This window comes from Macadamia integrifolia, unplaced genomic scaffold, assembly GCF_013358625.1.
Source record: "Macadamia integrifolia cultivar HAES 741 unplaced genomic scaffold, SCU_Mint_v3 scaffold1250, whole genome shotgun sequence".
NCBI classification, from domain to species: domain Eukaryota; kingdom Viridiplantae; phylum Streptophyta; class Magnoliopsida; order Proteales; family Proteaceae; genus Macadamia; species Macadamia integrifolia.
Genome location: NW_024868132.1, coordinates 134,250 through 149,670, shown reverse-complemented (window position 1 = coordinate 149,670; position 15,421 = coordinate 134,250). Strand labels below are relative to the sequence as shown.

Below are 15,421 nucleotides of genomic sequence, written 5' to 3'. Positions count from 1 at the left end.
GGCCTCCCCACCAGGCACAAATGAGAATGAAAGAAAACTAAGTACAAACTTGTCCCACCACTCGTTCCACCAGTTCTAGAAAAGCAACAAAGGATCAAATATGGATAATAAACAAACGGACCTAGTTTTCCAAAGGTCATGGTGAATGGGAATCCATTCGTTTACCGTGGCGCTTCAGACGGGTGCAGGGGGTATTTCAGGCAAAATGCTAAAATCCTATATGGGTTTGTGAACTCTAAGATGGTGTGGTGAACCTTCCAGCCCGGTGACGGAAAAATTTCTCCATAACAAAATAAGAAAAAACCAAAAAGTAAAGCAGAAAGGTCACACAAAGCATGGGCACAACCTTGCCAGCATTTGAACATGCAGCTTTTTACAAAACATGAAAAAAGATGTTAAGTTTGAAAGAAGCAACACATCACCGCTATTTACAAGTGTAGAATGCCAAATAATGGCAATAACCACCTTATGGCTGAGATTTGAATACTCCATCAAGATGATGCTAACAGCTTCAATGGCCTCTCAGTCTCATGGTTGAAAGTCAACCCTTTGTAGCAATGGTGGTCCTGAACTTCTACCCTTGTCTCCATGAATTTCAGAGTCCTGGATATTTCAGCTTCATGTGACTTTTTCTTATATAGGGCTAGCTCTTGATGCCTGCAATTTATAAGGCCAAAGTTAATACGTTGATTGAGGTCTGTCATATCACACTTAAAAAACATTCAGCTCTCACTTGATGCAGACACAAAAAAGAGGGAAAAGAAATTTGCAGTTAAAAATAAGAAGAATATCAAGCGACTAAAAATATCCAACTATGACATAGATTCATTTGTCCCTAATTGTTGCATTAAAGAAAACACAATCCATATCACCAAGGTAAATTCAAATGTTTTTCATGTCTGCCCAAATTTTGAAAAATACACATGAATTCCGTATTTTCCAGAGATACAAAAGAAGACATACAGTATACCTCAATTTTTTGTTGTATATTTGTACTTTGAAAATTTTTTATTTTCAATAATAGCATATAAAAATATGTATTAATAATATGGAAGAAAGGACGCTACCTGCTTGCGTGTCTATGCCTAAACATGCCAGGTGCAGAAAGGCTGCTGCCCCCACGCAGCCATGCTGAGGATGCCCCCATGCGCCCTCTCATTGGCCTGCGCACTGGCATGTACCTGTGCCGGCAGGGTAGTGTTCTCTTGCCCTAATATTATATCTATAAGACCCAAATTATTCATTGCATTTTAAAATTATAACCAGACTTAACTATGCCCCAGCCTGTCATCCAAACACAAACTAGATAAGGAAATCATATAAGAAACATAAAATAATGGTTGGTATGCGAGAACAATTAATTCAATCTTAAAGCGAAACAATGTTTTGAGATATTACTAGGACCCAAATGTTTGCTTCACATTCACATAGTCCACATTATATAAGCATTACCTGAAGATTCTGTGTGTGTGTGTGTAAAATAGAAGATTCTTAGCTACGATGAAATCAGGAATTGATATTCTGTAGAATCAACCATAAGTATAACGAATATAATTCACCTTTAAATACTCAGTATCCTCCAGTTTCTCGAGGAGGCTGTTCTATGCTTGGAGCATGTCATTGCTGGAAAATGGTTGAATTTTTTTAATTGCGGGGATTCAAGAATGATGATAAGCTGGATTCAAATTTCAGATGGTGGTCCCTGACAATACCTTAATCCAATAAGGAAAAGCTAGATTTTGTGCTGTCAAGGGAACTTCCAGTTTCCTTGAAGATTGCACTCAGCTAATTCTTTGGTGAATGGGTTAAATAAGAGTGGGGAAAATAGGGATGCTTTGTATGTAGAGCCTTATCCTGTTTGATAGTCCTTTCTGAGGTCCTGGTTGGCGCTTTGACCTTCTCTATCCATGCTGTTGTTAGTGTATGCTAACCTTGTATCTTCTTTCCTTTTTACTTGCAAAATATTCTCATTATTACTGCCTACAACAAAAAGAAATATATATACATATATACACATATATATATATATATATATATAAGGAGAAAAGCTGTCAAGCCTCCTATCTTTTGTTGAATAATCAAACAAGAAAATTTCCTCATCCTATTTAGTATAAATAAGGCCCTCAATTGTATTACAAGAAACTCCCATGATACTATTCCTAATTATTTGTTTTATGTGCTCAAAGTAGGTTTTACAAGTATCACAAATATGTTCAACAATATTCATGTAACCTCACAAAATAAGAATAATTCATACTAGGAGGAAGAAAACTTTACCACAAAGTTCTCGAAAAATACTCAACTACCTAGTGGTGGGAGACTGGACCTATCTCAAGGAACAAGGGTTTCTCCCATTTTCACCCAAGGTAGAATTCTGAACTCTCTATTGTGCGGTTAGGGTTATTAGGCCAAGTGGATCCAGGTAGGTAACAGGTACATAAAGTTTAACCAAACAAAATAATAATGACCTATTGATGTGATCCCAGATTCCAGGTCAATATGGGCCCACCAAAGTGCTAAACGGCTCAACGTGTAATTGGAATGGTAATTCAGTAATTTATCCCAAGTGTACAAAGGGGAATGGCAATCTGGTAAATAACCAGAATTTTAAAAGCCTAATTAGGAAGATAAAGAAAGAAAGGACAGAGGAGGGATTACCAATTAAAGCAGAGGGGCTATCTTGGAATTAAACTAGTGATAAAGTTAGAACAACATATAAAAGATGGGTATTTTTGGAAAGAGGATGATATGATGACATAAAACAATGTCACCATGGGTCGCCTTCAACCTCACAATAGGGGAAGAAAACCAGTGGAGTAGAGTTCTCGTTCAGATAGGAGAACTCTCAACAAAATCCAATCAACCCAGGGCTTGAAGAGTAAATTCACAACCCTCAATCCTCTTGAATTGCGCCCCCCACCCCCAAAAAAAAAAAAAAAAAAAAAAGGTCATTAACAAGCAAGCTGGGAGGAATCTTTGAAACCAGATAGAGCGGAAGTCACAGAACCAGGCTTGGTTCTAACTCGATCCCTCACTACACAAAGGTTTACAAAGGACACCTAAGGGATTAGGGCATCTGATGGTAGTAATACAGACCCCAGAATCTGAACTGGAGGAAAAACACCGGACAGAGATCAAGATTTCTCTTGGGCATACCCAGTGCATGAGGCTTGTATGCAGCCTTACCCCGCTTCATGCCATCAAGCTCTCTCTTGCTAACTTGATATTAATATCAGAACAGAGCAGATAGTAGTAAGGAGAAGAAGAATAAAATAACTAGGAACTGGAAGAAACTAGAGAACAGGAAGTAAGAATGACAGATAGAAAAAGGAAAAGCTGGAAAAAAAAAAGTATTGTGGAGAAGAAAGAGGAGAAAGAAGAACAAGAAACAGGAGAAAAGAAATCAAGATTTCAAATAATTTTCAAGGTAAGAGTTCTTAACATGATTTAATTACTTTTTTATGTTCTACTTGGGGGATTGATCATGATTTAAGGGTTTGGGATTTTGAATTATGAGTTTGATGAGAGAGAAAATAAGATTTCGATATGTTAATAGTATTTTCTTGGTCGGACAGAATAGTAGTCCGAGATTGTTCATATTATTGAATATAGTTAGAGATTGTTTTATGATTTGAAATAATTATTAGGAATAGATACATGTGTTTACGTGACCTCCTAAAATTTTCATTAAATTCGGAATTGATTTGATACACCAAAAAATTCATGTAATCGGATAGGTCACTGTCAGAGAAGTTTTCTGTACCCGAGAATGGGGGTAGTGACGAAGGAATATAGACTTCAAGCTTTCTTCCCAGAGACTTACCCTCATAACTTGCAGATGACATTGGTTAAGAATATTATGGATAGGACATAAATGTTGAAACCTATTGTTGATCACCAGGAGGACATTGCTTATGGATTTGAAGAAGACAATATTTTTATTTTTAGATGATGTAGACTTTGAGTTAGACTTAGAAGATGTAATTTAATTTAATATAACTTTAAGTTTGAAAGTTGAAATAGATAATTGAACTTTGAATTTTAATATTATATTAGTTTAGTTAACTCTCGTTTGCACTTATGTTTGTGTGGATGCTACTTCGATTCATTATCGCCTAGAACTTACAGATCCTGTGGACCGTTGATGTCCAAAAATTTCGGGGTGTCACAAAAAACCTGATAAGAGAACTGAATGGAAGAAAATCTTATAGGGAAGTAGACAATCCACAGTTGAACGAAACATCCACCATATAACTCAAACAAATTTTCATTCCATTAATCTCTATCCAACTAGTAGGATTACATGTATATAGATAACAAAGAAATCCAACTCAAATAGAGAAACCTACTCTATTTTGGAAACTAAATCTAATAAACAATACTATTAGGAAAGTCCGAAAGTAACAAGTACTTCATAGCTATCCGAAAGTAACAAGTACTTCATAGCTATCTCCTACCAAAATAAAACCAAATAAAATAAAAAGACAATATTTCTTATCCCCGCATAGAAATAAATCTCTACCAGCCCCCTTCAGACGAAAAGCTAGCTTTGGGACTGGTTCATCTCGGTCTAGGTTTCCAGATTGGGTCATGTCGGTCCAGTCATGCCAACAGAGCTGCATCACCTAGGTTTTAGAGAGGGGCCAGATCCTTCTAAAATACAATATTACGCTTCTCATTTAGTCAACTAGATAGCTCAAAATACTCCTGTGACTCAAATGTATGCAGCATCAACTTAGTGCTTCAAATAAGCTCCTAAATCACTACTCCCCAGGACTTCAAAAATAACTTTCTAGCTAAGCTATAAATGACCATCCAAATCCATTTTTTTTTTTTTTGTCCGTGTGAGTGTGTACCGGGGGGGGGGGGGTGCTATTACATAAAAGATTTGCAAGTGAAGTCTTATGCAGTTGCAAAGAAATTGGATAAATAATATCTTCAATAAAATTGCAAAATATTAAGAAGAAAACCTGATTCTGTGCACTTGTGATGGTAGTCCAGCGTTGGGGATGATGCATGGTTGCTGGTCTATCTCTGATGAAAGTTACTATTCTGGACTGAGCTTGTCTACCAACTGTATGGGGAGGTGGCATTTCTTTCATTACCCATAATACAAAAGCTGAGGGTATTGATGAACCTAGCAAAACGTCAAGAAATTCATTAATGGATTTAGCAGAACCATTTTATGCACTGTTTGCAAGGCTCTATGCATGTACAGGGATTGGGACAGGTCTGAAATTGGCTTTCAGGTATCCAGATTAACCCAAAGGAAACCAATACTTATGAAAGCTGCCTCCTTGCACAATGAACACCGATCAATGTACCATCTACCATGTCTCAAATCTGGTTCAGATTCAGGTTTGAATTTTTCAAGTTTGGTAGGACCTGAACCAACAAAGCCATGGCCTATTGTCGCTGTGTATGGTCTTACTAGCAGTTCAGGGAAAATTCCTGATTTAGCCGACTAGAGAATTAATCGCCTCAATCTTCCTTGTAGGAAAGGAAAAAAACAGAAAAAAACGAAAAAAAAAAATAATACTAGTATGAAGAATTCAGAAGCAAATGAAATCGTGTACAACAATACACACAGAACAATAGTCACACTATGAACCTTCACACTAACTTCCTGTTTTCCATTCTTTCACCAACATAGTTGTCAACTTGTCATGGCATTGCCTAGGTGTGGGTCCAAGGCGACAGCACAACTTGTTGACACTTAATGAGTTGATGTTGATTTATAGTTATTACTTTATTTTCGATGCATATGCTTATATTATATCCTGTACTTTGTTTATTATATGTTGATTTCGCATATTAGGTCATTACTCAGAATTATATCATATTGCATTCATATGGCTTCCATGTTGAATATAAGCATGATGTAGGTAAAAAGGCCACTTGAACCAGCCAAACTGATCCAACCTAGTCCTGGTTTTATGTGGCCCAGGCCTGCCATCGAACCAGACCAGAAATTGGTTCAGAACTGGCCACCCTTCTTCCACTCGAACCTCTTGTTATCTCTCTACTTTTCCTCTTTATTTTATTTCTTTATTTTCTGTTAATAACTGCTGAGTGGTTGTGTGATTATTAAAGGGAAGTTGAGTTTGTACAAGGACCAAAACAACCAGGACTGAGACTACAGACAAGGCTTGCAGCAGTTTTACTTGAAGGATTTTATCTTCACAACTGCAGAACTCCCAGATTGGCAGGCCATTGAAGACCATATTTTGAAGGATCAAGAAGGCCCTTCGACCATGGTTTCTATGCCAACAGAGGTCTGCTTTCCAAATTCTTGAAAAGTTTCCTTTTTTATAATCCAATCAAGAACTTTCAGATCTCAGTGATCTGTGCTTTCCAAGTTCTTGAAAAGTTCCCCTTTTCATGATCCAATCAAGACTTTCAGATCTCAGTTATCTGTAATCAGTTCAGGCCCAGAATTTTGGAGTTCAACAAGACCAACATACATTACCTTCAGTCAGGACTTCAGCCCATTTGGGCTTCCTATTGTGAGTTGTCAAAATTCTCTGGTTTGACCTAATTTCTCAGGTCTAAAGGTACTATAATTTTCTCCAGTTTTCCACCTGCTATTCGAATCTGTTGTAACATCTGAGTCCTAATATCACTTACATATAAGGGTTCTATTCACTGTTTCTATTTCTGGACTCTTCACATCTGATCTGTCCTAACCGATAAGCATATTTAGGCTGGGGATTATTATCATGCTGTGTTCAGACCTAACAGTGTTATGTTGGAGTTATGTTTCTTGGGATTCAGTCTTTGTATTCAACCCGACATAAAAGCATTAATTATATAAAATTATTATTGTTATATTAGTATATTACATAGTCATATACCACACAACTAGGCGGGCAGCTCGTTGCCTAGGCGCCCCTCCAATGCCTTGGGTCACCTAGTTTCCTTGACAATATATTAGCCAAGGTCCAATATAGTGGTCGTCTCTCGCATGATCACTTAAGAAAGATGATTAAACCTAATGGTTCCAAAATTTCAGCACTCCAAATATAATTGGTACAAGATACAAGATTGTCAATAAAGAGACGACCACAACCAGGGTTGCAGCTCAGGCCAGCTCAAAAGAAATTGAAGCCTAAATTCAACTGCATTGGGCCAGGCCTCAGGTTCGGTGGTAAGCAGTGTCTTTCTCAACCTTCTGCAAATTCTACATATGCCTAACCACAACCAGTGTATTTACAGACTAGGCTATGGAAGTATTATCTGCAACAAGTATTTAATAGACTTATTATCATACCACCCCACCCCCCACCCCCACAAAAAAAAAAAGTCTTCTTAAACATGCACAAGAAAAGACGTTACATTCACATACACACACACACACACAGACATAGAGACAGAAAGGAGCAAACTGTAGATTTAAGCCACAATATCTTTTGGATGAATCCCTTCTCACTCAAGTGAACACCCCCCCCCCCCACACACACACACACAAACACACATAGATGGACAGGAGCAAACCCTATATTTATGCCCCAATATCTTTTGTAAGAATGGCTCCTAACTCAATTCAACACACAGCCACATATAGAGACTGAAGCAAACCCTCGATTTAAGCCTTAATACCTTTTAAGAGTTTTGAGTTGAGAGGAATAATGACTTGTGTCTAACTTCACACTAACCCTCTTTGTTTACAATAATGGAGAGAATGTTCTAGAATGTTACAAGAACCAAACTCCTAAAGAACTTAAGGACTTGTGTTAGATCAAACACCAAGAAACACGAAAAATAAAGAGACAATAGATTCACATGACACAGAGATTTAACGAAGTTCACATACCAGGGTGGTGTGCTACATCATCGGGCAAAGAAGAAAATGTTTCACTATGCAGAAGAGAGATTACACCCAAGTAGTAACGAGAAAACTCGCCCTGAAACCCTAGGTAGAAAAACCCCAAAATACAATGACTTTCTCAACAAGCAACAGTACATTATATATATTCCAAGTTGCGGGTCGACCCATCGGGTTGCGGTCTATCCGGTTGAACCATACCGCAAGGGCTACGCCCCCGCACCCCCATACGAGATCAATGATGGGCTTCGGGCTTGGGCCTATCGGCCCAACCCCTCTGCTTCCATCACAGATCTCAGAAAACTTCCCATTTGGGTCGCTGCCAAAATATGTCGGATCGGGTCAATCTTCAAAACGGGTCAAGAATTTCAGACAAACTTAACAACTTGTTGAATTCTAACAATATTTCTAAAACTCATTATTACAACACTCCCCCTCAAGCTGGTGCATAGAAATCACATAAGCCGACTTGTAGATAATAAGATGAAACATCTAGTGAATACATTAGCCAGTTGTTCACTACTGGGAACAAAAAACACAATGATAAGCATAGTTGTCAAGGCATCGCCAAGGAGGAGCCTTGGTGTCCCAGCGGAAAAACGAGAGCAAATCAGTGGTACGATTTATTGGAGTCACGAATGGCGGCTGCCATGGCAATATAGGGGTCGCCATCATAGACGCCTTGGATGATTTATACGCCTTAAGGCTTAGGCAGTTGTTTTTCTTTATATCATCATATATTTGTTTTTATTCCATTTCTTGCATTCTTGTAGTGCCCCAAAATTTTGGAACCTTAGAATAGATATCTCTTTTATGTTATTTTCTGGACTTGCTTAAATATTTAAAGTTGGGCTTTATTTAATGACTTAATGAGTTAGTACCTTGGCTATCTAGAGGTCCTAGGTTCAAATCTTGTTAGTAGTAAGTAAGGGGGTTTTATTTAATCGATTTCTTTTCTTTTATTTTAAAACATTCATTTCTTTTAAATTGTTGTGGACCCCATCCCTTTTAGACAAACTGTGGGAGAGTGGGAGAGAGAAAAAGAGGGGGAATAGAAGAGAACTGTCGGAGAGAGAGAGAGAGAGAGAGATAGAAGGGAAAGAGAGACATGAGAAAGGAGGGAGAGATAGAAACGAAATCGGGGAGATAGTTGAGACTAAAGGGGAATAGGAGAAAGGGCGTGGGCTACAAAAGAAAGAAATAAAGAAAGAAAGCAGGATTGTGAGAAAGAAAGAAAGAAAGGGAGAGGAAGGGGAATTTGGTGCCTACTTCAGTATTTTTTCTGCTCACTTCAGGTAAGTTTTCTGCTGGTTCTTCTTTTGGGACTCAATGTGGGTCTTATCCTAAGTTTCGAATGTTGGTTTCTTCTTTTGGGACCCAAATCAAATATTTAGTTAGACTTGTGACCCAATATTTAGGGATTTTGGTACCCTAATTGTTTTTAGGGTTTTGTTTTAGGGTTGGGGTTTTCTTGGAACCCATTAGGGTTTCTTTTAGGAGTTGGGACCCAATATGGGGCCCAAACCGTGTGACCAAAATCTAATATTCTTTCATATCAAGGCCTAGGATTCAATTCATAAGGACAAAATATAATATTGTTTATGAGACCTAAATCTTGGGCGAGATAGTAATTAATATAGGATATTACTAGCTTCAGATTAGGACCTCTTGGACCTTGGACTCAAAGGGGAGGTAACACTTTTGCAAATGGAGGTAAGTAGAATTGTAGTAAGTGTAAACCACAGCATGTGTTATGTTTGACTTATGTCTACATGAGATGTTTAATGGCCTGTTGAATGCAGTAATTGAGTTACATTCATATGTGGCATGTGTCATGAGCTAGATATTAAATTATACTTAAAGGGATTTTGAGTCAACGTGGATGTGGTTTTAAGCATTCTTTATAAAAATTTGATTGGTGTTTTTATTATTGTGACTAAAATGTGGTTTTGTGCGAAAGTGAACCTGTGAAAGTGTGAGAGGCCAAGTGGACCGCTCTATACCGGACCAGAGAGGGGTGTCCCGTTGAGCCGCGGAACTTATACCCACTGTGCACAGTGGTGTATATTTAGTCAAAGAGTGGTGACAATAGTGTTATGGTGATCAAGAGATTTGTGAGGGCCGGGTTTCCCTCTCATACATAGTTGTCAAGGCGACGCCAAGGCGACGACTAGGCGTCCAGGCAGTTTGCCTGGGGCCTAGGCGACAGCCGCCTTGTTGCACTGCATATCGCCTTGTGTTTCGGCACTTACTTATGCCAAATATCATTCAAGTAAATGTTTTTAATATTTTTTATTATTCATAAATAAGCAAATACCCCCTATTTGAATCCAATAAAAATAGTTTAAAAATCAAATTCCAAAAGGATAAAAAGTCAACCCCCCAATCCAAGAACAAAAACTGGATTTTGGTTATAGGGACGATTTTCAACTTTTAAATGCTAGGGTTTTTCTCAATTATGAAAATTTTATAAATTCTATCATGTTAAAACATTGCTAAAAACCAAAAGTCCGATAAAAAAATATTTTGTTTTGATATTCATAAAATTATTTTCATTCAGGCGATTTTAACAGTATTCGTGCACTTAAAAATTAGTTTGACTGAAGCATAACTTTGTCATTGCAACTCAGATTTAAGTAATCTTAGACTTGTTAGAAAGTTGGTTTTATATTATAACCAATACAAAAAGTCTCATGTAAAAATAAAATCATTTGACCAGTCAAACTTATTATAGAATAAGAGCATTTCTCTAAATGTTGATTTTTTATAACTTAATATGACTTAATGTTAATTTTTTATTATTTATGTGACTAAATGTTGGTTTTTAATGACTTGATGTGGCTTAATCTTGATTTTTTATGATACAAGGTATATATAACTTACTAAATAATGTTAGAAAATAAGAAAAATAAAAAATAACACTTGTTCGCCTAGTTCGCCTTAAGGCGGACGCCTTCTCGCCTAAGCGCTTAGACAACCCTCCACCGCCTTGGTTCGCCTTGTCTCCATGACAACTATGCTCTCATATCCTGGAATGGTAGCAACTCACTTCCCCCAATGTCAGCTAAGTGTGAAAATGGGATTTTTGCAAATGGTTATGTTTAAACATAAAGATAACTTTGAAAAGTAAAAGTAATTGTTTTTAATCATTTTATGTGGTTTGTTGTTTCTGTGTTGTTCCCTCATTACATTCTATCTTACTGGGTTGTGAGCTCACTCCATTAAATATGACATTTCAGAAGTGTAGATTGGTGGTACGAGATGCAACATGTTCGAGGGCGACCTAAAGCTTTCTAGTAGTTTATTTTATTTTAAAAGTAAGATGCTGTTTCATGTAAACTCTGATAGATATTTTTTTTTCTAATTAAAATTTTGGGGACGCACCTTAATCTGCTGCCAGTATGTATGATTTGGGATTATTTTATCTATAAGTAGTTGATTTATTTTTTTGACACTTGAATTTTTATGAATTCTCATATGCCTAATTTTGGTGAATGTTTTGAATCATTTGATCAATGCCCACGAGGGCTGTACCCTTACCTATATCTGGGTTTGGGTCATGATAATTTTAATTGGCTGGTATATTTGGAATCTCTACATTGAGCTACATGGGATCAAGCTAATAAAAGTCCCATTCTAACCCAACTTCCCATTTCAAAAAACCCTCAACCGGACGCATCTCTTGCGTTTTTGGGAGAAATCCAAAAACCCTTGGCTGCGGCGGTTATCTCCATCGATCCCAGCTTTGACAACTTTTTTCCGGCTACCATGGCTCCAGCGATTCTTCCTTCGGCTACTCCAGCTTTAGCAAGGTAAATAAAATAGTGTCAAAGTCTTCTTCTTCTTCTCCTCTCTTCCCTTCTCTGTTTTTTCAGTTTTTTTTTTTCATCTGCTCATCATCTTTCTTCTTCCTTGTCTGTTTGAAGAAGAAGAACTCAAACAAGAGCTCGAAGAAGAACTCGATGGAGCTTGATGCAAACACCAACTCAGATGATGCTGCCACAAACAGATAGGTTCTTCAGGCATGTTTCTTCCTTCTATTCTTCTTCTGTTCTCTATATTTCTTTTTCTTCTGTCCTTTTCTCTAATTTATTTTTTCTTCTTGTTCCAGCCCCCTCCTCTTCTTCTCATTCTTCTGGTTCCTTTTTTTTTATTTTCCCTTCTAATACTTCTTCCAGTGCTTGGGTGGCTCACTGGCTCCATCTGATGGCAACCTGTCACTCCTTGCCCTCTCTCTCCCTCATCTCTCCCCCCCCCCCCAAACCCTCCTTTTGCCTGCAAATTTTTTTTATTATTCTTTCTTCTTCCCTTCTATGATCCATGTGTCTTTTTTTTTTCATCTCTTCTTTCTTCTTCTTCTATGCCAGTGGCAGTAGGTGTGCACAGGTGGCTAGGCTGGCTTCTACCAGTTGTGGCTAGTGGCTAGTGGCTTTGGCTGCTACTGCTGCCGCTGTCGCTGCTGCTGCTGCTTTAAGTCCGTGATTCAAATTCTAAAATGCTGTTGCTGCAAGTCCATGATTCAAAGTAAATTGTGCATCTGTAATAAGTTGCAATTCTGTGATTAAGTTACTATGTACTTCTCCTATCAAAGGCGAGCACTTTGACAAGCCCAATCCCATGGCTCTTCTAGATTCTCCAACGTCTCTGGTAAATTGTCAATATATTTATTTGCTTTCTTTTATGTCATTTTACATGTCTCTAATCTCTATTTCCATTTTCCATTTTTTATAAACTTATCAGTGAAATACGATCCAATTCGAGCAGGGTTTCAGCATGTGATCCATAATTCTGTTATTGCTTATTACTTCTTTGATCAGATTCATATATCCTGCTTTAGAGTTGAAATCCAATGATTTCAGATCTGAAACATTGATGATTGATATGATTGTTATGACTTAATGAGTTGATGTGGTTTAATTTTGATTTTTTATGACTTGATGTGGTTATGTTGATTTTTTGATGACTTGATGTTGATTAATGTTGATTTTATATGCTATGGGGTACATGTTGTAGCATACTAAATAACTTTAAAAAATAAGGGAACTAACAAATAACACATGGACGACTTGACCGCCATGGCAACACCATAATGGGCGGTTCATCGCCGAATCGATTAGCCACCCCTCCCTCCACAACCTTGGATCACCATGACGCCATGACAACTATGGTGACAGACTCATCCAATTTCTCTTTGATGAAGCGCCAATTGATCAAAAAATCTGGTGGTTCAGAGATTTAATTTTGAGGATTTGTAAACCTCAGAATAAGAGTTTTTTATGTTTGTTAAAACAAGATAGCAAACAAGAAACCACTTGTTTGGTTCGATCATGCTGGACAGGGTTGTGAGCAATTCTGATTGCAGATTTTCTATCACAAAATAGCTTCATAAGAAGGGTAGCAAGGAAAGCCAAATCTATCCAAAAGACCATGAAGCCATAGAAGCTCACAAATTCTATGGGTCATAAGCACGAAACTCTGCTTCAGCACTAGACCTAGCAACAATAGCTTGCTTCTTGCTTTGCCATGTAATAAGATTACTACTAACAAAGGTGCCTGATGGAGGAGCCATAGGGAAGAGGGGGAAAATCAGAATAATAAAGGAAGAAAGGGGAAACGCACATGCTCACAAGCACAAACCAAATGAATTTTCATTCAAATAAATTCACCACCTTTCAACACTGAGTATATGCAAGTATATAAAGAGAAAATAATAAGACTCCTACTTAGACTCAAACACTGAAATTGACTCCTACTATTCTTACGTATCCTATCCCAAAACAAACATGATAAAACAAAAGACATTATTAAACTAAACTACTATCAACCCTTGTTAGACCAAAAACCTGGGTTGGACCAGTTCTTATTGGCTCTTGGCTTCTAAAGCCGGTCATGCTGGTCGAACCAAGTAAGTGCAGCTTTATCTGCTTCAACTCCTCTCCTTTAAAAAGAACTCAACTCCGTGGAGTTTTGACGAGGTCCAAGAATTCTGTCAGAGTTCATGCGTTTGAGGAGAAAAGTACCAGCTATCCTCTTGAATTTGAGAGGGGGAAGATCCTTCGCCGGAAGAAACTTCATCTCAAGTCCACCATGCTGAAAACAGTATGCATTCTCATATCCATAATTATTGGCTTTCTTGTCAAACAACCATGGGCACCCCAGAAGAATGTGACAGACTTTCAGAGGGAGAACATCACACTAAACCTGATCAATTAGTCCACCAAAGGAATACATGAGCAAACACCTTTAATTAATTTTCAGATTATTTTTGTTCACCCACCCAACCTTGTAGGGGTTCAGATGAGGCTCAGTTTTCAAACCCAACTTGCGAACAACATCTTCAGCAACAACATTGATGCAACTGCCGGGATCAATCACTATATTACACAAGCTATCATTGCATCGCAACCTGGTCTGGAAGATACTATTACGGCGCCAATCGTCCTCCTCAGGAATCTTCTGTGTAGTCAAAAGAGGACGAATCACATAGAACAGTTGAGGCTCACGATCACATTCAGCCTCCAGATTTATTGTTCCTATTGTCGGTTGCTCTTCTGGTGTATAAGGTATAAAATTGTCCTTGTCATTGTATGCTAACAACCGGTTAGGACATTGATTAGCTCTATACCTGTACCCCTTGCAGGAGAAACATTGAATGGCCTCCTTTGGAAATACTGAGTTCCTGTCATAACCACGTTGAGGTGGGGAGTGTTGACGATTAGGCCGTGAAAAGGTCTGAATCATGTCAAGGTGGAGAATACGGCCAGCTAGTCCATGAAGATAACATAGATGAAGCACTAGCCTGTGGTCTGCTAATTGACTTTTCTTGTGGATAAGCTGTATCAAGCTAGAACCCCTAGGAAAAGCACACGTAAATGGCCTCCGATTGTATGGGCATTTCAGACTTTCCTCAACCTGATATGCTACTTGTACGGCATCTGCCATTGTGGACAGTCGACTAGATGCGAGAACAACACTATGTTGACGGTGCAAACCATTGTGGAATTGTGCCACCAATACTTCTTCATCCAACTCAAAATCCAAATGAGTGGCCAAATGATAAAATCTAGTAACATACTCTTCAACAGTCAAATTCTCCTATCTCAACTATACAAACCTGAGATGCATGCGTTGCTTGTAATCAGAAGGTAAGAATCTCCGGTTCATGACTTCATGCATTTCAGCCCAAGCGACTAAACCAATGCCTCAGGTTCGGTTTTGTTGCTGTTGCTTGACCCACCAGACTCGGACCACGCCTTTCAGTTTAGCCTCTACAAATAGGATCTTTCGAGCCTCAGTCAATCCGTACCATCTGAAGAACGTCTCTAAGCTATGAATCCAGTTAAGGTACAGTTCCGGATTGTTATCTCTATAAAAATCAAGGACATCCAATTTGGCTGCTTATTCCGCTCCAGTTCCATATGGTGGTGGTGTATAATATAGTGGCGGTGGCGGTAGCGGTAGCGGTAGCAGAACTGATAGATCCCGTGGGGTGGTGTTGGAAGAATCCTCAGATTGAATGGTACTCTTTCCTTTATCTGCTGCCACCAAACAATCAATAGAAACTTGTATGGATCCCATAGAAACTTGTATGGATTC

The 15,421-nt window shown here is 38.2% G+C and overlaps 1 protein-coding gene across 5 annotated transcripts in view; it reads right to left on the bottom strand.

Moving 5' to 3' along the window:
• Window positions 1-244: 244 nt before the first annotated feature.
• The window catches only part of LOC122063209 (tobamovirus multiplication protein 1-like), a 71,218-nt gene continuing 56,041 nt past the window's right edge, over window positions 245-15,421 (bottom strand). For 2 of the 5 annotated variants that reach the window (XM_042626923.1, XM_042626922.1), the window contains exons 12-14: window positions 4,971-5,137; window positions 1,068-1,210; window positions 245-657 (exon numbers count right to left, since the gene is read on the bottom strand). In XM_042626923.1, coding sequence (XP_042482857.1) covers window positions 492-657; window positions 1,068-1,210; window positions 4,971-5,137 — 476 coding nt within the window. In that variant the 3' untranslated portion in view covers window positions 245-491. Of the gene's footprint in view, window positions 658-1,067; window positions 1,285-4,970; window positions 5,138-15,421 lie in introns of those variants that run through there. The other 3 variants (XM_042626924.1, XM_042626926.1, XM_042626925.1) reach the window with 3 other exon arrangements.